General features: G+C 37.8%; 2 protein-coding genes across 2 annotated transcripts; one reads left to right on the plus strand and one right to left on the minus strand.

Annotated features, from left to right (window-relative positions):
* Window positions 1-1299: 1299 nt before the first annotated feature.
* BORA (BORA aurora kinase A activator) lies at window positions 1300-17503 on the minus strand. Its single transcript, XM_058045720.1, has 12 exons — window positions 17430-17503; window positions 16679-16849; window positions 15487-15593; window positions 13150-13195; window positions 11671-11752; window positions 10384-10449; window positions 9585-9641; window positions 7827-8044; window positions 6371-6524; window positions 4703-5301; window positions 4200-4331; window positions 1300-2730 (listed from the first exon to the last, which is right to left on the minus strand). The coding sequence occupies exons 2-12, from the start codon at window positions 16832-16834 to the stop codon at window positions 2545-2547; spliced, it is 1803 nt and encodes a 600-aa protein (XP_057901703.1). The 5' UTR covers window positions 16835-16849; window positions 17430-17503; the 3' UTR covers window positions 1300-2544.
* Window positions 17504-17755: 252 nt separating this feature from the next.
* On the plus strand, window positions 17756-21741 carry MZT1 (mitotic spindle organizing protein 1). Its single transcript, XM_058045471.1, has 3 exons — window positions 17756-17864; window positions 19653-19798; window positions 21194-21741. The coding sequence occupies exons 1-3, from the start codon at window positions 17816-17818 to the stop codon at window positions 21215-21217; spliced, it is 219 nt and encodes a 72-aa protein (XP_057901454.1). The 5' UTR covers window positions 17756-17815; the 3' UTR covers window positions 21218-21741.
* The last annotated feature ends 717 nt before the right edge of the window (window positions 21742-22458 follow it).

Here is a 22458-nt window from a genome sequence, read left to right on the forward strand (position 1 = left end):
TTTCCATAAAATAAATATTTCCTATCTAACTGAAGACTACAAAACAGGACGAAAAATACAGGCAATCCAGGCAGGAGCATCCTTAATCACTTCTCACATTCACCCATTTCTACTCTTACTCTTTTCTTAGCTTTAAGAAAATACTAATACAGGTTAAAATTAAATACTTTAGGGATTGCTTTTTTACTTGTGAATACTTCAGAAGCCTCCAATCATTTAACATATTGTGAAAATAATTTAACAACTTTGTTAAAAAGTAAAACCTAATCTTAAATTATACATGTAACCCAGAAAAATTCAGAAACACATCATAATTTGGGATACCCTGCTTAATGTTCATTAAATTTACATTACTGTTTTAGTAATCACAATTGAAAAAATAAATTCTTTCTATAGTCCTTTTAATTGATGTTAAAATTATGACGAGAAACAGAAATGACACAAGGTCATACAAAACTTTTAAATCTCAGACAAAATTGTATCTGCTTTTGAGTGACAAAGCTCAGAAGCTGAAGCTAAGAACATTTTGAAGGCCCTGTTCTATAAAATTTGTTTTCCCAAAGTCTGAGTTCATCTCCTACTTTCAACAAAATTCATTCCTTAACAGTTACCAATTCAGTGTATTTCCAGCTTCTAGTGGAGCACTGTGTGAGGACAATGAAACAGCTAATACAGGACGCCAGATTCCATTACTGTCAATCCCATATGCATTACAGAAAGAGGGATTAAATACTTCTGTACTTTTACAGAAGTAAAAATAATACACATCATGTTTGCTCATTAGATTTCTAAAGTAAACTTTTTTATATTTATTTTTGCAATGTGAGATCTACAATCAAATAATGTGGACAGGCGTTTCCCTTTTTCTTAAATGCACTTTTCAGAAAGCCTTCACTAGGAAATTATTAATGGAAGTATTTCAAGAACTGTTCTAGTCAAACAACACACAGCTCTCAGGTCTAACGCACAGATTTTAATGCCAAGAGATTTGATTTTAATGCCAAGACAATTCTGTTCACACCTCCCCTTTTGAGATTTTTTTTTAAATGCTGTCTTTCCTTCCAATTTAGATCTGACCAATATGGCCAATAGGTTTCAGTCTTAGTGTGCCAATAGCTGCTCATCAGCCACTGTCTGTCGCTTTGGTACAAGTTTTTCTGTGTCTTGTGGAATAGGACAGAAAGCACAACTTCCATCCAGTATCCTGGGACATCCTTGCCATGAAAAGAGATGATGACTGCTTCACCTGGAACACTTGTTAGAACTTGTTACATCAATCTAATGAAGTTTACCAGAGCTCTACATAAACAGAGCCCAGAAATATCAGTGTATCCCTTATCTCTTCTTTCCCTCTTGGTCACTAGGGCCGCAAGATTACCATATGGATTTTTTTCCCCCTATTCACATTTATAAATTCCAGAAGGTTCTTTTAAACAAATACAAGCAAATTCAACTAAATCTGATTTGATAATACAAAGGGAGTTCTGGGCTTCTGAACCCCCCTCCCTTCAATCCATCATTTTAATTAACTGATGGTTTTCTTGAAAGGATCAAAGGTTTGCTTGTATTAATACTTTTGGTAATAAATGGCATGCAAAAGGTAATTATTTTTTAAGGATTTATCTAATAATTTTGGTAATTTCTGTAAGAAACATAATAATACTAGGAATTAAGAAAGGCTGCATCATTTTCTTAGTGATAATTCTGAGACCAATGAATCTTATTGCACCTTCTTAGGTTCCTTCCAAAGAGTACCAGAGCATCAATTTGGACACAGTTGTTCTTCAGAGACACTGGTAGTGTCAGCTGATCAAGTTTAATACTAAAACAATTACCAAAGCCACAACACTAGCTTTTAATTTTAAGGTAATCAATAATACATTTTACTTAAACCCAACTAACATCACAGATTTCTGTCAAACCAAGGAAAAAGCTGTTTAGAGAATTACTAAACAGCTTCTTTTGACATAAAGCTCATTTTATATTTTTAAGAGAACTAAACTTGGCATTTGCTCTCATCACACCCCAGCAGTTCACGTCTGTCCAGTGACTTACTCTCTTGGTACTAGTGGTAGTATTTATGAAGCCACACAATATATGTGGTTGGAGAAAAGCAATCCAAAACCAGAACAATACCCCTTCCACTTTTCTTTCCCATAAAGAAGAATGTCCCTCGTGCCTTTAGGAGGGACAAATCTTCAAATGTAAGTGATTTTGCAGTTATACTGGTTCCTATGCAAGTTATCTTAGGCTGCTCATGGAATCCACCCTAGTCACAGAAGGAATACAATTCTGAAAAAAAAAACTGTTGTTTCTCTGCACCAAATCTAGACACTTTAATTTTCAAAAAGGATCACTTAATGACGCTAATAAATTCTATATAAGACCTGAAAAATCCCACATTATTTAAAAACTTCCTTACTATATATCAAACAGTTTATTACATTTGCATTAGAAAAGCAAAATAGTATATATAATCCAGGTAATTGAGGTCATATGTATAAAATTTATTAGAAAGCACAGATTAAGTTCTCCATCAGAAAACTACATACCACTTTTGTGAAATCCCCGAACTTGATTTTCATTGTTATGATTCCAAGCAGAAATGCTGCAAGTTGCATTTTGACCAAATACTGTGCTATGTGTTTTGGCTTTTTGAAAACAGGATTGCTTCTCTGGAGATTTTGTTCTCAGCAACTGATTGTCCTTATGGCTTAAAACAGAACACTCCTAGGTGAATATGAAAAAGTTAGTTTTAAAACAATTTTAACAGAAATTCTCCAAAAGAAACAAGATCCAAGATAACAAACTTCAAGTACAGTAAATTCAAGTATAGTAAGTACTTAAGTACCAACTCTACCCTTCTGAATTGAGAAAGAAATGAAGTAAGACATTTTCTCTACACAGATATTTGAAACGTGCTGTCTGCAAGAACTACCTCATTTCAAGGGCTCACATGAATTTCTGAGTAAGCCTGACTTGAATCTTTCAGCCAGCAATGCCTGTGCTTTTTTCTTTTCATTCCCTGGGGTTCTCAGTTGTAAGATCTGAATGAAGCCCTTAATGCCTTCACACTTTACTCCTCATCTAAACAGTAAAATTTGGCTTAGTCAGGACCCAGAAGTTGAAGGACTAAGAGTGGGAAAAGGCAGCTGTGTGACATTGGCAAGTCCCTCTAGGATGGGCTTGATACCAGACAAGTGATTGTGGCAGGTACATGCACACATAAAATCCATGTCCAAGAGAGTGACTGGGGCAGGAACTTAAATGAGTATTTCAGAAGTTAGTGACAAAATATCTATTGTTCTTGTAAGGGCGCATTTGACCTGGTCTTAAATGAACAGTTTAAAATTTGACATCAGTGGTCTGCAAGATACCATCAGTCAGCACTTCTCCTTGGCAGAGAAGTGGCTTTTAGCATGTCACATCCAGAAGTGAAGTCAGGGCTGAATGGGTTTGCTTGAGGTTTTTCTATAATCTGGTACTAATGGTCAGTACTGGCTCCCATTGAAGGGCTTTCAAGACATAGCAGACCATAAACTACTAAATTTGTAGCATCATGTGACCATAATTACTGAGAAGAGATGATCTTTGCTCTCTTCTCCAAAGAAATTAGCCTTGCTTCCAAGTCTCCGGAAGAAGTAGAACTCTTTCCTATCAGTCACAGGATTAAGAGGTTGGGAGCTTTGCTAGACATGTATTATCATTTGTAATGTGTTTTTCAGATAGGTCCTCAAAGGGCTTGTAAAAAGACTGTACCCATACAGAAAGTTTCCCACTAAGTCAGCATGCCAGGTATGGTCTAGGACTCAACACTAAGTTTATAAAAATTAGCAGCAGACAATTTTTCTCCAGAAATGTCCTTCTCCACAGGCACATGCTTAAAACTTAGCAATAAATGAAGCAGCAAGAACAAAAGAAAAAAAAATTATAGACTGACTACAATAGTCATGAACAGCATCACTACTACTATTCATGCATATACCTCAGTTCCCTCCAAAGCCTTTGCTTTTATCATAAAACATTTTTTTTGCCAGTTTAAGATATTTGTCCTGCATTTATTCAATACTGTCTCTAAACCGACACTACATTAACATCTTTATTATCATCTGACAGTTTCTCCCCTCAGGCTCCCTGAAACCAAATAAAATGGGATGCTTTAGATGGGAAGCCTATCACTTTTTAACCACAAATCCTACCTTTGTTCTAAGCAGCTGAGATTTATTCTGAAACACAATAGTGTTCACATCATTTTCTTTGCAACTGTTTTCAGCCCCTGCAGTATCCATAATGCTGTTTCCACAAGTCTGTGTATTGTAACCACTGTCCACCTGAAACCAAAAAGCTGGGCTTGAAAAATGTAGTCATTTAACACAAATAAATCCCTCATACACCCGGTATGATTTGCATTTGTTTAACCAAACTTAATCCAACAAACCAACTATGACCAGTTAATAACAAAAGCAAATTGTTAACAGCATGAGTTTGGATCAAGTTAAATATACTAATGTACATAGCATAGCAATTATTTTTGTGTTGCTAACTCCACCCAAAGAGGGGATGAAGGGAAGGGATAAAAGTCACAATACTGCCTGGATGCCATATCCAATAAGAGAAAATAACAATTACTTCCAGATTAGTATACGTATTCCAAGTTATGCTGAGGTCAGTTTTACAGAGAAACCAAAAATTGTATTTTTACCTGAATACTACTGTTGTCACAAGGAATTGCACTGCTTTCTGCAAGAGGTGACATGCACATGCGAGAGCTTTCAATACTGAAAGTAATGCCTGTCATAAAGCTGGTCATTGGTGTATTGTGACTGCCTGTTGTTTCTTTCATCCAAGTGTTTTCCTCTGACACTTCCGCTGCATCAGCCATGTCCACAGTATTATTTTCCTTTAAGCCTTCTATGTCCTGGAATGATGACAACCTTTGATGACAACCTTCTGAGTGATCTGGTGCAATAGACACAGTTGCCACCACAAGATGTGTACCGTGTCCAAAAGTATCACTGTCTTCCCGATGTACCTTTATTCCATTATCCATTTCTGGGAAGCGAGCTTCTGCTGGAGAAGCGTTTTCCTTGTCCTCCTCATCCTCATGATTCTCAACAGCAATTGGTATTCTAATGACAGAAGTCTGATATTGGGCAGTTCCTCTGCAGGCTCCAAGTCTCATAGGAGAGCAATTTTTAATTGGAGAACAACCATCTATGTAAGGACTTCCTGTACTTGGGGGTGTCATCCTACTTGAGGAAGAAGGAATATCTGGAGAACGAAATGTAAATTTTCTTTGGTCTGAAAAAAAATGAGCAAAGTTTAACTTCACCTGATACCTGACAGAAAAAACTCATCATTCTCAAGGTCCTGCAGTCCACTGAATAATTTATAGCCAACTACAGAGTATTTCACTGACTGTTGCTTCCCAACCCAACCAAACAAGCAAACCCAAAACCAAACCTATCACCCATACGTACATTTTACCATGGTATATGGTAAAGGCAAGTTTTTATCTCACCAAATTTCTTTTCTATGACATCATTTGCTGTACTGGAGACCTTGTATTTTTAAATGCTATTACTATACAGTATTCAAAGGGAAATGGGCGAAGGCTGGTTTAGTTTATATAGTCCATTAGTCCCCCATTCATTTTTCCTAAACAAATGTCAATACACAATCTATAGGCATTTAAAGTTTTTGGCAGCAAAGAAGTTTAAGATCAAACAAGTGAGAAAACACCTGTGCAACATCTATATATAATGGTGTAAAATACCATTAATCAAAATGTGTCAAAGTCATGTATAAATATGTGTAATCATGCCAAACCTGTACAAATCATGTATAAACAAGGCATTAAGCCTTACCAGCTATGGACACAGCATGAAACAGTGACATTTCATAGAGCAATGAGGACATAAAGTGTTTGTGATTTCTTCATTAGTCATTTCATTTCAAATAATCTTCATGATGGCATGATTTGAAAGCTCAAGCTAAACATTCTTTGCCCATTGATATTAAAATGCTTCAGGCTGGGCCAAATCAGAATTGTAATCTGACTAAATTCAGGCATGTAGTTTTAAAACCCCTCCTACAATAGATTAAATTACTTTTTATCTTTTCTTTATTCTTATTGGGTCTCAATGCCTTCTTCTGAAATATTTTCCCTAGTTGATGAGTTGCAAGCATATAGATTTCATTGTTTCACATATTCCACTGCTGAACAGCAGATGTGTTATACAGGAGACTGCTGGTCTGCCAAGCACAGAAACATCTCTCCGAAGGAAAAACGTTCCAGTAAGAATTTAGAAGTTTTATAGTAAAAATCTATTACTCAAGATAGAGTAACACATATACAATTAAACCATACCTGAGAGTGGTGTTTTTCTTATGTGAAAAGCAATTGGTGAAAAAGCAGGAGAACCAATATGTGCAGGAGACCCCTCTGAAAATGGGGGACTGGTTATACTTCCTAGACTATAGGCTCTTGCTCCTCCCTGAATAGGACTTGATGAAAACTGACCCTTCACAAAGGACAAAGGGGAAAAATAAATTTAAAAAAAAATCATCAAATCCACAGAGTATTATTTTCATAATGTAAACTATGGCTAACATGTATATATAAAATTGTTCTAACTCAAATGCTTAATATGGCAGCACTGGAAAGGACTAATGCTTTACAATGACAATCTCTAGTTTAGCTTAAATATTCCAATTGCAGCTCTTCACCTGGACCTTATGCCTCCACACAGGGGAAAAGAGCAATGGACACCAACTGCCACCTAGTAACAGCTAGGACTATTTTATCCACTATACTTAAGAACTATGAGAAATGTAAATAGAGAATTAATGCTATCTATGTATCTAGTCAAGTGTTTAATGTAAACTTCTTACTCATATCACTGCAGATAAAAGTCAGTCATTATTTATATTTTAATTTAATCCAATCTACTTAATTCAGCAGTAGATACAAAAGTGTTTCTCTTTAAGAAAAGAGAATGACCTTACTTAAGACTATCATGCAACTAAAAAAACAAAACAAAACAACAACAACAACAAAAAAAAAAAACAACCAAAAACCAAACAAAAACAACAACAAAACCCAGACCAAAACACACTCCCTCATCCACCCATCACTTCTGGCCCTATAATTATATTGTAGGAATTCTTTACTAGGTTACCTTTTTTTTTAAGCTGCACTATGCTAGTGTAGGTAGGTTTTTTCCACACACTTCACACCACCCCACAGATGAAAATCACCTAAATCATTTTAGCTATGTCCACATGGGGATAAGGTTCATCTTGTTTAATTTAAAAAATGGACATTTTGTTCTGTGTTCTAATAAATGTCTAATTATCTGAAAACTCTGGCCAATGGGAAAGAAAAAGCATATTTAGCACTGCACTTCAAAGATCCACAAATCATTTCTTTCACTATAAATGAGCTTATGAGATTTAAAGGAAATATAATTATATCACATGTTCATATCAACTGTTATTGCAGGCAGCAATTCATGGATTTAAACAGGACATTTTGTAGACACATTTTATGGGCAAAAAAATGTTTTAACATGCTTTCAGCAAGTCTTTTGTATGTTTTAGTTCCTACTCCCTTTTCATAACAAAATTAAAACATAATTCCCAATACAAAAGAAAAGCAGCATAACAAAATAATTTGAAATAATAAAAAGTCAGTAATTTATTCTTTCAGGACTTTTGTTCACATTTTTTTTTTTCAGAATTTGGGGGGGGAAAAAAAAGTTTTAGTCTAACTCCTACTCTCCCATAAAGTACATCTGACCCAGTCTACAAAACAGGCTACTTACTGAACTAGATGTGTCCAGGGGGCTTCTGCACCGAGCTGGAGATAATTCTATGGAACAAAGCACTCCAAGTGGCTGACTACCACATGGACTGTGCAAAGAAGGGGACAAACATGCAGATACATTCCCATTCTCTTCTAAAAACAGCTTTCTTCTGAGTGATGAAGAGCTCAGATTTTCCTGAGACTGATCTGCAAATTCATCAGTTCTAAAATATTCACCTGGAAATGTGGGGAAAAATTGTTTCCAATACAAATGTAGAAAAAAAAATATATTCCATTACAGGAATTAAAACATTTAATCTAATTAAATTAAAACATCTAATCTAATTTACCAATACAGCAACTAATTAATCTGTTTAGGCACCTATCCCAAAGGACTGCTTGTCATCCCTACAAAAAGTCACCTCTGTCTACTAAGGGTAGTTCCACTTCTGTCTATCATCCCTCAATACTAAAGTCTGAACTTAATAAAATAAAAACATTGGCTTGTATATACTTATTGATCTTTCTCCAGATTATTCCTCACATCTGAGCTGTCAAACAGGGATTATTTTACTACCCAAGCAAACCTAGACTCTTTTTCAGGTCTCCCATATGCTCTGATGATCTTCATGATACACCCAGAGGCAAACCAGATTAGACTTAAAAAAAGTACAAGTAGTTAGCTGTTTACAGTAGGAAAGCAGAAACTAAGACCCATTAAAATATGCTCAGGTTTACTGGATTATTTTGTTAACTTTTTTTTTCTGTCGTTCTATTCTAGTTGGATATTCCCTGTAGGAGAAATTTTTCATCAACTCCCAAACTATGCATTGATGGAAGCATTTGTCAAGACAAAAAACAAAGGCAATAAATATGTTTTACTGGCCCACAGTCATGGCTCTGAATTTCAGCACTGGGATAGGAACATGCAGCCAAAATGCTCTGAGCTGGCTGCACCTACTATTTCTACCCATGAGCTGTAAGATCAGCCCCTTCCAGCCCCCTTGCCTGAGAAGGTGGCAGCAATTGCGTGATGCAGCACCTATAATCAGACAGTTAATTTGGGCTCCTGCCTCCTCACTCTGCAGTCATGGCTTTTTTGCCACCACACAACTTCTAGTACTCACCATGGTACAGTAAAGCCAGAGTTACAGCTCAGCTTTACTCAAGGCAAGGTTGAGCTTTGAGACTCCTGGCTGGCATCTGTACGAACAGCTCTGGTAAGACAAATTACTGCTCTGTTTGTGTGTTTGGGAGAGAACAGGCTCTCTAGAATCACAGAGCATCCTGAGTTGGAAGGGACACACATGGATCATTGAAGTCCAACTCCTGACCCTGCACAGGACCTCCCAAGAGTCACACCATGTCCCTGAGAGCATTGGCAAATGCTTCTTTAACTCTGTCAGGCTGGGGCTGTGACCACTTCCCTGGGCAGCTGTTCCTGTTCCCAACCACCCCTGATATTCAACCTAAACTGCCTCTGACACAATTTCAGGCCATTCCCACAGCTCCTGTCAGTGGTCACCAGAGAAAAGTGACCAATGCCTGCCCCTCCTCTTCCCCTCATGAGGAAATCGTACAAAGCAATGAGGTCTCCCCTCAACCACCTGCAGGCAGAACAATTTCCAGTCATGCAGTAACTGCCTATTTAGAATACATAAAACTTTCATTCACACATGTAGTTGTCAGTATTTCACAAGACAAACCCAGCCAACATTACAAAACCAAGTTTTCTATTTAGACATTCATAATTAAATTTAGGTATTACATGACATACCTAGTATTTTCTCTAAATTAAAATCCACTGGCAAGGACAGTACTGTCTGACAAGCAGCTGCAACAAATAAAACCAACAAAATTAGCTTACAGTGATCTTTTGCTAAAGCTGTAGAAACAAAAATTCACTTTCAAATTTCACTGCAATTGAGGTATTTAAATTACAGTTACAATAAGGAAAAGTGTTAATTAAAGTACGATTCTGATTTGACAACACTGCATGCAGCACACTAGGCTTAGAGATAAAAACCCAAGAGTTTTAGGAATGCCTCTCTAGAGGCTTTTAACTGAGAAGAGAGGTCTCTGAAGAAAGGAAGGATTCAAAATGAAGTTGCAGAAAAATCAAAATACCTTGGGGAAAAACAATAACTATTTATCTAAAATGATACAGTTTAAAAGATGCATTAGGATTTCTGATATTTATTTGGCATAGAAAATAATCATGATTCCCTAACCCAAAACAATCCAGCATATTAAAGATTTTTCAAAACTGTAATTTACTTATAAATCTGAAGCTCACATTCACTTTTTAATCCAGAAAAAGTAGACACAGAGTTGGAAAAAATGCACTCCACAGTCTACAGGGGACTTATTTTTCTACTTGAAAAAATACAAGGGAGTAAAACGGAATTAAATTCCTATGAGAATGGATATTAAAAGTAACAGAACCATACAGTTCACGAAAAACTATTTCTACAGTAACCCTAACAAACAAATAACTTCCTTTTGAAATTAAATATCCATCAAAAATGCATTATTTTTGTTCAGAGAAAGCCTGTAATTTTAGGCATTTTACTCACCATTGCTTTTCCCAGGCTGCAAGCTCATCTGTCTTCCAATCGGGGAAATGTTATCTATATCTATGGCTGGAAAACATAGAACTTAAATTTAAACATGAACTGCACATAGTTCTGAAATGCAGCAACATTAAGTCAAAATACATAATGCAACCAAACAAAATTTTTGCATCAATGTTTGGAAGAGATCAGAAAGGAGTACTGAGAAAAAATTACCATTATAGCTATCAAGAGAATTTCAGCATGTTTCTACTCAAAAAAAGCTTAGTGAGGTAGCATCAACATTGCCCAAAACTTTGTCTCCTCCTGTCTCTACATGACACAGATTTAAAACAAATTAGTTCATGCTTAGCTAAACAGGCTGTGTCCAAGTAAAGCACATTTCCAGAAAATCATTCAGTCTGGACTGGAGAAAAGTGAAGATACACTTCTACTTTTTTTTATGCAGCTGAAGAACACATTAGACTATTTTCTTTCTCCATTCACTTTACCAGATTTCAGATTATGCCTTATGTTCTCTGCCCTTAAAGTGATCATATTACAACTGACAATTAAAGAACTATCCACAAGCTGCATTTCCTTGATAAAAAATTTAACGGCTTAGCCTTTTCCAAATCTTCCAAGAGTCTCCACTCACTTAAGACTATCAAATCAAACAACAGGGCATGCAAACAGTACTTTATAGCTCACATTTTTCCATCTTGTAATCAATTTGTTTTGTATTCTGCTGGTTATATATAAACTTCAATAAAAGCATTAAGAACAAAATCTAACAGTAACATAAATGAAACAAATTTAGAAAACACACCACCACTAGTGGCAGTGAGCTAGCAGGATGACAACAGGAATTTATGCTGGTAATAAAAGAATACAGAATTCTATTTCCAATATGCTTTATGGTGAGGAAAGCAGCTGGAATAAGAGGATATGCAAGTATCTGAAGAAAAAAAGTGAAGTAGAAGACTTGGCTATTACTGGTATCAACACAGTTGATAGTTACAGATACAAAGTTATGTGTGTAAATTAAAATGCTTGCAGACTGATTATTAATGGAGAAAAAATTAAGAACAAGGACGAAGAATAACAAATAGGAAAATTATACAATACTTTCAATTAATATATAATTTTTAAACACAGAAAGCATTTGGCAACAACAGCTGAAAATCAATCAGTTGCACCATATTTTATCCCAAGTTCTTAACATTTAAATTGAGGTTGAAAAAAAAAATTATGCTTGATAAATTCTCCAAAAGCTGTATTATATTGGATGGACACAAAAAAGCAACTTACATTTAGTTGAATTAAACTGAGAAACTTGTTTGCCTTCATGTTCAGTCCAAGGAGAAGGAACGATGAGTTTTTTTGTGAAAAACTGGAGTAGAATAAAAACAAACCATCTCAGCACTTTTTAAAATTTTCAACTTTAAATTTAGACTAGCACCCTGAACAAGAAAAGAAAATGTAGAACATTCCATTATTGTAGGCCTAAAGAGGTTAAAGAAAAAACAATTTGATTTGAAGACCCCTCTGCTCTTGATGACCCATAGCACCTCAGATCTTTCAAGTTTGCAGAGTGAAAACTACACACAAGTTTCACTTAACAGTAATTACTCATTTTAAAAACTGAATTGCCACTACCACGCTTCTAGCATAGTAGTTTAAAAATAATTAGTTTTAAATTTTCAGTTTGTTATGTTTTATTTTGACAATTGAGCGTTTCACAGAAGTGACAGACACTGCAGTAACAGTCAAAGTGAGAAGCCTTTTTGGCAACATTATTAGTGTCAGTGTATTTGGCTGAACTGGTTAGGGGTAAAACACTTTTGAGTACTGGCAGTTCAGTCTTTTTCTGTGAACCAGAAACTGTCTACCATCACAGCTGCACTGAGAAACACCCCGATGCTGAGGAGACAAACACTATTACAAAGCTTCAAGAAACACATGGCAAATCTTGTTCTCAAAAATATGCAAGACTCAAAGTAAATGAAAAAAACTTAGCTTGAAACATGCAGCTATTAAAAGTATAACTTTTATCAGAGACAGAGTTTCAAGCTGTTCAGCTGTATAATCCATTAGCTTATACCTCACAAAGAGGAAACACCCTTTTTAATGCAAATTTAGAACACAGCATCTTAGCTGCAGGTCAACTACAGAGCTCTTTTATGGAACCATAAAACATTTTTTGTTTGTAGAGCCAGAAACTGATAGACCTGCCTATCAGAGACTTATTTTTTAATTGAAAACAACATTGGAGATTTCTGTAGCGAATATTTTTAACATTTCATTTTTCCTTCTCTGCTAGCCAAATGAATAGTGAAAAACAAAATGAAAACTGGATGGGAAAATACAAGCTACCAGAATAAAGTCTTCCATCCAACAAAGCAGACTTTGGAAGAATAAAAAAAAACCAAAAAACACCCACAAATTCTCCAATATTTCAAAAAATGCAGTATCACTCCAACTGTTACTGTAAACCCCCAAATTCGCAATTGCTGTTTCTAACCTGAAGTTAGTAAGAGTTATATTACAGCTACATTACCACTAGCCAAGAAAAACAAAATAAAAAATCTCTTGTTTTGACCTACATGTGTTCTGAAAGAAGAGGGGAAGAAAAGGAGTGTGCTGATTGCCAGCTACAACTGCAAGGGATGAGGGTGCAAAATTACTTTCTTACTGAAATATAGTAGGCTTCTGGGTTTTGAAGTCCTGTAAAAGACATGAATCTTTTCTGTAGACAAATCAATGTTTGATAGCATGAAGTTTTATTACCTCCTCAATAGCTTTTTGCCTTCTGTCTTCTGTCTCCTTATCAATTCTAAATAACAAATGAAAAACAACTCAATTATCAAAACCATCACATAAGGAAAATATGCAAAGTCCAGACATATAATAAATTTATAGATTTAAGAGGAACTTAATAAATTAAATTGCACTAAACCCTTAATCTTATGATGTTTTTATTCTTACACGCAATGATCTCATACATAAATTTAGAAATACAAATGGACTTCTCAATTCAGTTGATTTGAGAAATATTTGTACCATTTAAAAGTACATAATAGCAAATAGTCCGTTTACTCAGCCAGTCTGGACCACCAAAACTCAATCATAACTGATCTTCCAAAATAATTTTATATGAACATATTTTACTATTAAAATTCACATGAGATTAGACTTGCACTATAAAACCAAGCAGACTTAAAAACAGAGCTGTAAGGAATTAAAGGGCAACTGAAAACACTCCTGGAATTTGCACACTCAAATTCCTGACACAGCCCACTTTCCTAGCAGAGAGTTCTCTCTAGTCAACTACCCAGTCTGCCACAGCTTCTTCAGTTTCAGTTTCTAACAATGACTATATTTTCTTGTGTAGCTTTTAACTTAGTTTTTAAAAAAATATTGTAGTTACTTCATGATATGTGAGATTCTATATTTCTATTTCCTCTAACAGTCACCTTCAAGCCTGACTTTCAGTTACTACAGTGTAATTTATTGTAAAATTTTTTGAAACTTATAAACGTTCATCATTTTCTTAGCTGAACCATCTAATACTTTCATTCACAGCTCATATACCTGAATTACCCTTGTATAATTTTAGAAGTCAGTCAGATAACACAAGCACATACAGATGTGACAAATACATAAACTCTCCCAGCTCTCTCTTTTATACCTATCAGACTTCAAATATTTCTGCAGTGTTTGGACATGCTGCCTTCAGTAGCACCTGCCTAGATGATGCTAAAGTGACAGATCTATCAAGGCTCTTGCAGATTATTGTACCAAAAAACAAGCATACAATCCCTGTGGATTCATGTATGTGCATGCACTGGACGCAGCAAATCTACACATACACAAACTAGCCTCTTTCTAGTCACAGCAGATGGTTAAAAAAAAATGAACCACAGTGATTATGAAACATTGGGACAGGCTGAAAGGACCCACTGAGAAAATGCATGTTTGTATCTATAGGCCATGTCACTCATCATCACTGAACTGTCACCCAAGTCAACTCCATTAAAGCAAGCTTGTCTGAGTAAGGTTTCAGAAACCATGTAATTAACTCCCTAAAAACATTAGGCTTAAGGCCTTAAAACATATAAAAAGCATCAGTCTGAAAGCTACTGGCTGCTAGAGAAGGACAGGAAACATTAAGACCTGGTGATTCAGATACAGCAGAGGACAGCAATAGTCCTACAGGTCTTATTATTCAAAAAGAGAGCTGTAGGTTCAGTCCGACACTAAAACCAGTAAGTTTTTATGATGAAGGTGTTGAAACACTGGAACAGGTTGCTTGGAGAGGTGGTAGATGACCCATCCCTGGAAACATTCAAGATCAAGGTGGATGTGACTGAGCAAGCTGATCTAGACAGGACAGGTTCATTACTCTATTCCTGCACTGCTTCATGCCTTCAGGAGCAGTTCCTTCTGCAAGTTTGTATCTGAGAAACGCTCAGGAGAGTCTACAGGGTTCACCATTAAGGTTCTCCCTGGCTACTTTCACTTGGCACTCTCTACCACTTGCATGTAAAATTATCCCTCAGGATAAGTTCCAAATAGCAAGACTGTTCTACCCATCCATTTTCCTCATGCAAGTTATTTTCAGAGAAGGGAAAAAAAGTTGAGGTAAGGTTCCCAAACTACTTCAAGTAACTAGCACTGGAGCCCCCTCCTTCACATTAATCTGGACCTTTGAAAGAGACCGCTGGGGCTTCCCCAGCTAGTTTCCCCAGCACGTCTGCCCTTCTGCAGGAGCCCCAGGGGCCAAGGAAGCCTCACTGTGGAGCACTCTGAGAAGATAAACTGTGTTGTAACAAGGAGCAGAAGAGGTAGTCTGGTAATGATCACTGGCAAGACATTTTGCTTCCACTAGCTGCTTTTATCTGGCTGTCTTCCAAACTGCAGAGTGAATCAGCAGCCCTTAACACTAAAAGGAAGCAACACAGAGGTAAGCCTCATCTAAATATTACATCCACATCAAGTAAAAAACTGTGGAAGAAGATTTTAATAAAAAGTCTTTAATGCTATGCTGAAATGTTAATAAAGCATAAGAACAAGTGTACTAGTATTAAAGCTAAGTTAGCTGCATAAAAAAAAATTGTAAGTTACCTAGCACGGCTCAAATACATTCCTTGGCGCCGAATGTCTTCCGAGTCTATTTCCACAGGATTTATTAGAGCAAGCTGCTCAATAGACCATCTGAATTTTCCTGGTGTCTACAGAAAGAAACAGGCATCTTAATGTTTGCTATTCTAAAGAGATAAAAATAAAACCCCAGGACAAATCTCAATGGAACAATACAATCACAGCTTCCATATAGTTTCTGTCAAAAGCAATCAAAAGTGTTCCTATTTAAATGATCTACTCTAAAATAAAGTCAGTCAGTCAGGCTTCTTATCCTGCTGGTAGCAATATTGAAGTGGAAGATTACAGCAGGTACTTACAAACCGAGGTGTCAGTTTCTTCTGAATTCCTACACACAGTTCTACTAAAGGTACATAACATGGGATGAACTTAAATTGCTTCTTCAGTCCAAACTGTGGTTCCACAGAAACTCAGTATCGTAACCCAAGTCATCCAAATAATAGAGCAGTCTTCCTTTCTCTTCCCATTTCTAAGACCAGAGCTGCAAATGCCTGCACATTCTGCAATGCTTCCCTCATAAATGCCATACACAGGGCACAACAAAATCCAATTCAGAAATAAGAAGCTTCATGCCTTTATTTAACCAAGTACTGTTCAAATATATTTGGAGAAGTATCTACCAAGTGAGTCTTTTTAGTTTCATTAGTACATTCACCTCTACTGCTTCTCAGAAAATAATTTCAACTGCAAACTAGTATGTAATTTGCAATGAAAAAAACAGTCACAGATACACAAAATCATTGACTTGAGTACACAAACAGCTCACAACATCAGTGCAATTTGCATAAGTTTTTTTTTGCAACCAGCCTACTCAGCATCTAAGTAGAAACTGGTTTTCTGCACTGTAAGTAGGATCAGAGTACCACATCCAACAACTAGTCTTTATCTACTTTCTACTGGTTTTAGCACTCAATCACTAATATCTAAAGAGAAGATAAATTTAGGCAAGGAGGAAGACTAAGTGAAAATATCAGTATTTAAAAGCAGCACAGTTCTGTGAAGAGAAGGAACTCCAAATGCCACCAAAGCTCTTTAGCTTGGTATGTATGCTAAGTACCAAGCTAAAGAAGTACACTGAACAAAATACCCCTTTTAATGCATTTGAAAATATTAGCACTACATCTGTACAGTTACGCAACCAACGACTGGATCTTACAGATGAGGATTTCGTTGACTTAAAGATTGAAGGACTGGAAACAATCTGCTCCTGAAGAGTGTAATAATCGCTGGGACTTTCAAAAGGATTCAGGATTGTGACTCGTCCTGGAGTTTCTGGCGTTATCTGCATTTTAGCTTCTTCTGTATCACCCATAACACTAAGCTATACCTGAAAAACAGGGAGAGCAAAATTAGGAATAACTAATCGAAATCACACTTTTTGACATTTTAGGGCCACCCTGAAGGCTTTGGGCAGAGAGAATTAATAATTTTAAAGCACCAGCAACATTTCAAAAACGAAGTTAGCTATGGGTTGGACCTAATGGCATAAAGTTGATAAATAAGGCTGGTACGAACGACTGCAAGCAAACAGAAACTCCGAAAACGAATTAAGAAAGAACATGAAAGGAGGGGTTAAGAAAAGCCAAGCAAACACCCCAACAAGGGCAGAACAACAAGCACACAAGACAAAAACCCCAAAACAAACAAAAAGACCCCAGCTAACACCAGAAGTGGCCGAGCCGCCCCATCGGCCGGGGCAGCACTAACGGCCCGGGCGGGTCCCGGGCGCTAAAACCGCCCGCCCTCCGCCTCAACGGGCCGGGGCAGCCCCGGGCCTCGCGGGGCTCCGGCAGGAGGCGCCTCCCGGGTCCGGCCGCGACGGGAACGGGACCCCCGGGGCAGGCAGCCCCGCTGAGACCCTCCTCACGCTTCTCCCCGGGACGGTGGCACCGCGCCGAGCCGCTCACCGCTCTCCCAAGCCCCGCCGCCGAGGAGGCGATGCCGGGTGAGCCGGGAGCGCCGGGAGTGCCGAGGATGCGGGCACAGCCACCTGCCGCCGTTATCCGGCCGCAGCCGCCGCCGCCGCGCCCCTCCCGCTCCGCCGCGCCGGGCGGCCCTTTAACCAGCCCCGCCTTCTTTTCCGGGCTCTGACCAATCACAGAGCGCGGCGTGCACGGTCGGGCCAATGGCAGGGCTGCCTCTCTCTCGAACGGGTCAATCGGCAGCGCCGGCGCCGCACGAATTCAAAGAAAGCCCGCCCCCGCTCGCGCTCGCGCTGCGCCGGGCCGTCACGTGGGGCTGGCGGGCCCGGGCGTGCGCGCGGCGTTCCGGTTCCGGGCGCGGCGGGGTCGCCATGGCGAGCAACGCCGCCAGCCTGAACGCCGTGAGGGAGACCATGGACGGTGCGGGACAGCGACGGGCGGGACAGGACAGGACGGGCGGGACGCGAGGGAGGGACAGCGCCTGGCCCCGCCGTGGGCCGCGCGCACGGGCGTCTCTCTTGGGGGAAGGGGCGCGGGCTGCGGCTGCCCAGAGATGCAGCGTGTGGCAGGTTTTGTTTTACTTCGTGAAACAGCTCAACCCCCGCCGAGCGAGTGTCTTTGGACCTAACGTGGCGTTTCCTTTTCATGGTTTTGTTTCTTTTTTAAATGTAGCTGGGTATCTAGCATAGAATACTAGGGGTTTTTTAGCGTCTGTATATATTTATATATGTGTGTGTATATACATATGTATTTGCTGTTGTTTCTCGTTATGTGTAACGGTTGATGTAAATGACCTGACCTGAGAGGAGGGAGCGGCCCTGGGCCAGTGTCAGCGGTAGCAAAAAAAAGCCTTCAAAACAGGCCAAACTACAATATTGTGTGAAAACTTTGAGGATAAGTAGTCAGTGGTATAGAACTAAAATGGATTCTGATATGGAAAAAAAAAATAAAAACAAACCCCGACCTCAGGCACTGTTGTGGGATGGGGAATGTGAGAGAAGGGTACTGGGAACTACTTTGGAGATTGATAAGCCGTGAGAAATGTGAGCAGGGGGGTGAAGCTGGGGTGCTCACTTTCAGCCTGACTGTGAGGAATCAAAGCTGGCGTGTTTTGGAGTTGTTTCTCAGTGTAGTGTGAGACTCTGGAATTCCACCAAATGCCTATACCAAAAGCTTATATGCAGGGTGGAATGCAGCCAGGCAGTCTGTTGAGGGTTGTTAAATGTGTGGAGCCTTTCTCTGAAAATGCCCTAATGAGGGAGTAGAGGCTAGGGAGAATGTTCAAGGGATAGTGCTGTGAATTTGTTATTTTGTCAGCATCTTCCCTTCTCTTGAACTTACAGCTGCTGTTACAAAAGGATTTTTTAGTGCAGACCTTCATGAGTTGAGCTGGTGTAAAAATCAGCATTTCAGCCAGTGATCTTCATGCTCTGACCTGCTGCTGGAGGCAAGGCAGGACTAGCAGGATCACTATGGCTCCTCCGGTGCTGCAAGGGGGTAAAACCATTTTGTGCAGATAGAGAGTGACTTTTTGGGAAGGACAAAGAATCTCAGTTCTGGTAACTGTACTTGACAACTTCACTCTTTCCACTTCTGCAGGAATGATTTAGACAGGAGGGACAACAGGCAGATTTAAAGACAAAGGATGGCTTTTGAGAACAGATGTGCAAAGTGCACTAATGTTCTGATTTGGGAGCCCACACTTCCTGTGTAACTATGTATATATTTTTATTTAGGATGGATACAGACATTTAGCAGTTGCTGCCTGAAAAGTTGTTAAGAGCTCAGAATTGTTGTGGAGAAACTGCTCCATCTCTCTGCCAAAGACACTGCCTCAACACCTAAAGATTAGAAAGGACTTCTTCAGTGTCTGGAGTCCAGAAAGTGTTCTTATAGCCTACCTTTTACCTAATTGACAGGCATGTTAATTGTTGAATTTTTCAGTTTTTTTTTTTTTTTTTCAATTTTTCAAAACCTGTTATCCAGTATTAAATTTCCTGAACCAGGGAAGCATGGTGTTTATGTTAGAAGCTGTAGCTTTTAGCTTAAGAAGGTTGAGCATAAATATTGTTGCAAACAGCAACGGACATCTGCCATGTTCTCACTGTGGAAGTGCTGTAGAATCTAAATGTTGATGAAGAGCAATCTTGATCATTGAAATTTCATAGTCTGTAGGAACTAAAGTGCTTTCATTTTTTTCTGTTGCAGTTCTGTTTGAGATTTCAAGAATATTAAACACTGGCTTGGATATGGAGACGTTGTCTATTTGTGTGCGGCTTTGCGAACAAGGGATAAATCCAGAAGCCCTGTCTTCTGTTATTAAGGAGCTGCGCAAGGCTACAGAAGCTCTAAAGGTAATGCTCTACTTTAAAAAGCTTATACATTTGTTTTTAAGAGTCAGATGCACATGTAACTTGCTACACTTCAGTTTGTAAATTATACTTTGATGTGGCTCATTTTTAAATCAAGGAAAATAGCTGTTCAATAGAGGAGGCAATGAAAACAGCTGGACTTGAAACAAGAAATGTTACAAATAACCTGATTTGTAGAAATAAAATAATTAAACTAACATTTCTGAAGAAAAAGACCACAACCAAAACTCAGAAATTTTTATTATATTCACCATTTGTCCCCTTACCTGCACAATCTCACAAATAGATTTCTCCTTTAACTAGTATCACCTCATTACTAAAACCTCAGATTCAGGAGTTTGCAGCAGTACTTGTAAACAGGTACATGCAGCTTGTTAACATCATCTTAACATATTGCTTTTACCTCTTTAGCCTGTGCTTTGAGCCTTTCCAAAGACCAGAAAGAGGGAATTTCATGATGTGTTTATATACAGGGCTTTTCATATATGTATATTTACCTGCTTAACTAGTAGATGGTTAAAAAAACCTCACTTGCATTTTAAAGGATTTTCATTCTTTACTGTCTACCTAAACATCACAGACAGGATGTTTTACTACTGCATCTTATATTTGACTATTTTTGACAGGTGAAAGGGGAAACCTATATCTTGCTTCTGTTCTGGAAGATTGCAGACTTTATTTTTAACTTAACATTTTTCTATGCTCATGCATATTTTCTATTTGTGTCTATGCTTAAATGTGTCTTACATATGCATTTAACTGTGTATGCAAATAATTGAGGGCTGTTTTACTTCTTCCATTGCTTTCACTGGTTTCCCATTCCTGTTGCTCTGCTTTGCCTGTTTGTCCCATAACTGACATAAAATCTACCACTGTCATTCTTCAATAACTGTGCTTTGTTGACTGTAGTTATTCAGTGATAAAAATACTAATATTGTTAATCAAATAATTGGTAGTGTGATTTATGCAGTTATGAATTAGTGTCATTCTTCTGAGTTTTGTGTCAATAACTAGTCTATATGGATGAGGCAATAATTACCATAAATTATATGAGGTAAACTCCAGAGGTAACTATATTTGTGCATTTGAGCCTTTCTTGAAGTATTAGGGTGAAATGTACAAGATAAAAGCTGCTCAGATAGAGGATGTAAAACAAGCAAACAGCAGTGGCTCTTCTAGTAAGGGGTGATGGCAGCTGAAAACATTATTTTTGAGGGAAAATGTAGTATTCGTTAGAAAAAAAATTCCTAAGCAGCTTTTTTTTTTTTAGACCCCTAAGTTCTCTAGGTAATTTTAAAAAGTTACAAGAAAATATTAAATTTAATCTACATGATGTATCTTTTGGTGACTTGAGATAATTTTTTTTTCTGCTTCTAGGCTGCTGAAAATATGACAGGCTGACATAGGAGAAAATCTCTGCATGAGAAGAATGCCAAGTTAAACTTACCAGGAGCTCTGAAGATTGCCTGTATTAAGAAAAAAAAAATTGAATAAGTGTATGTGAAGGTTTCAGAGTATTTCTGTAATACTTTTCAAAAGAATGGTGTATATAATAGCTTTGAAAAGTTTTTTAAAAGTTCACCGGTAATATTATTGGTATTTTTGTGAACTGTTTGTGAATGTAGAGCAATTGTTTTCTTTGGCATCCTGTACATTTAAAATCACTCCAGATATCGTACATTGTTGAATTTATTAGTGTGTACCAACAAGCCTTGTTAGAATGAGTGCAGTTTTGTTAATGCATCCTTTGGAAGTGGTAGTATATCATGGGTTTTATCTTTTGCTTTCATGAAAAGCTACATGTGCAATTTTAGTCTTGCTTTATGGTCCAGATAGGAATGAAGCCCATAGTGACTTTATTTTAGAGCAAGGGCAGTAACTTAAGTCTCAAGCTGAAAATCATAAATAAAGCATTTTTTAAATAATGTAGGTCATGAATTGTGCTTTTGATTTCAATTCAAATTTCTGGGAAAAGTGTTTAACTTAGATAACAGAAGTTCTTCAGCTATCCATGTAGATATGTATGTAAATTTAAATTCTAGATGACATGGAATGTTTCACAGAGAGCAGATGCTACATTTGTTACATTTATCCTGTTCTGACTGTAGGATCTAAAAATATTAAGGCTGTATTGTTACTGCAATACAATAGTGCATACATGAGAAGCATCTGATTTGATTGATGAGTATCAGTAAGTCTTAAATAGCTGCTTGGTACAGGAATGTCTTCTCATTTAGCACTGGAAACCTTCACGGATGCCAAAACAACTTTTAATGTCCAGTAAGTATCTCTGCACCCAGGAGTTCTGCTTTGTAAGAAGATGGTTTCTTGTGTGTTTTTCATCTGCTGCTGTGTAAGTTTTTGGGGGTTTTTTAAAGGCTTTTGATTTTTATGCTGTTTTCAAAGTGTAGCACTAATGGGACCTAAAGCAACCTGCAGGATTAACAGGGCAAAGCACATTTGGAAATGAACCTGGAATCTTAGTTGAGCCAAAAGCTATATTTGTGCAGAGATAAAAAGTTCTTTTTACTTGAAGAGCTTACATCATGCAAACTCTGGATCATAGTGCTACAAAAAGCAATCAAGAAAGCTAAATACTTCATATTGCTGACAAGGGGAATAGAAAAATATTTATATTGCAC

The sequence above is a fragment of the Melospiza georgiana genome, chromosome 2 (assembly GCF_028018845.1).
Source record: "Melospiza georgiana isolate bMelGeo1 chromosome 2, bMelGeo1.pri, whole genome shotgun sequence".
NCBI lineage: Eukaryota > Metazoa > Chordata > Aves > Passeriformes > Passerellidae > Melospiza > Melospiza georgiana.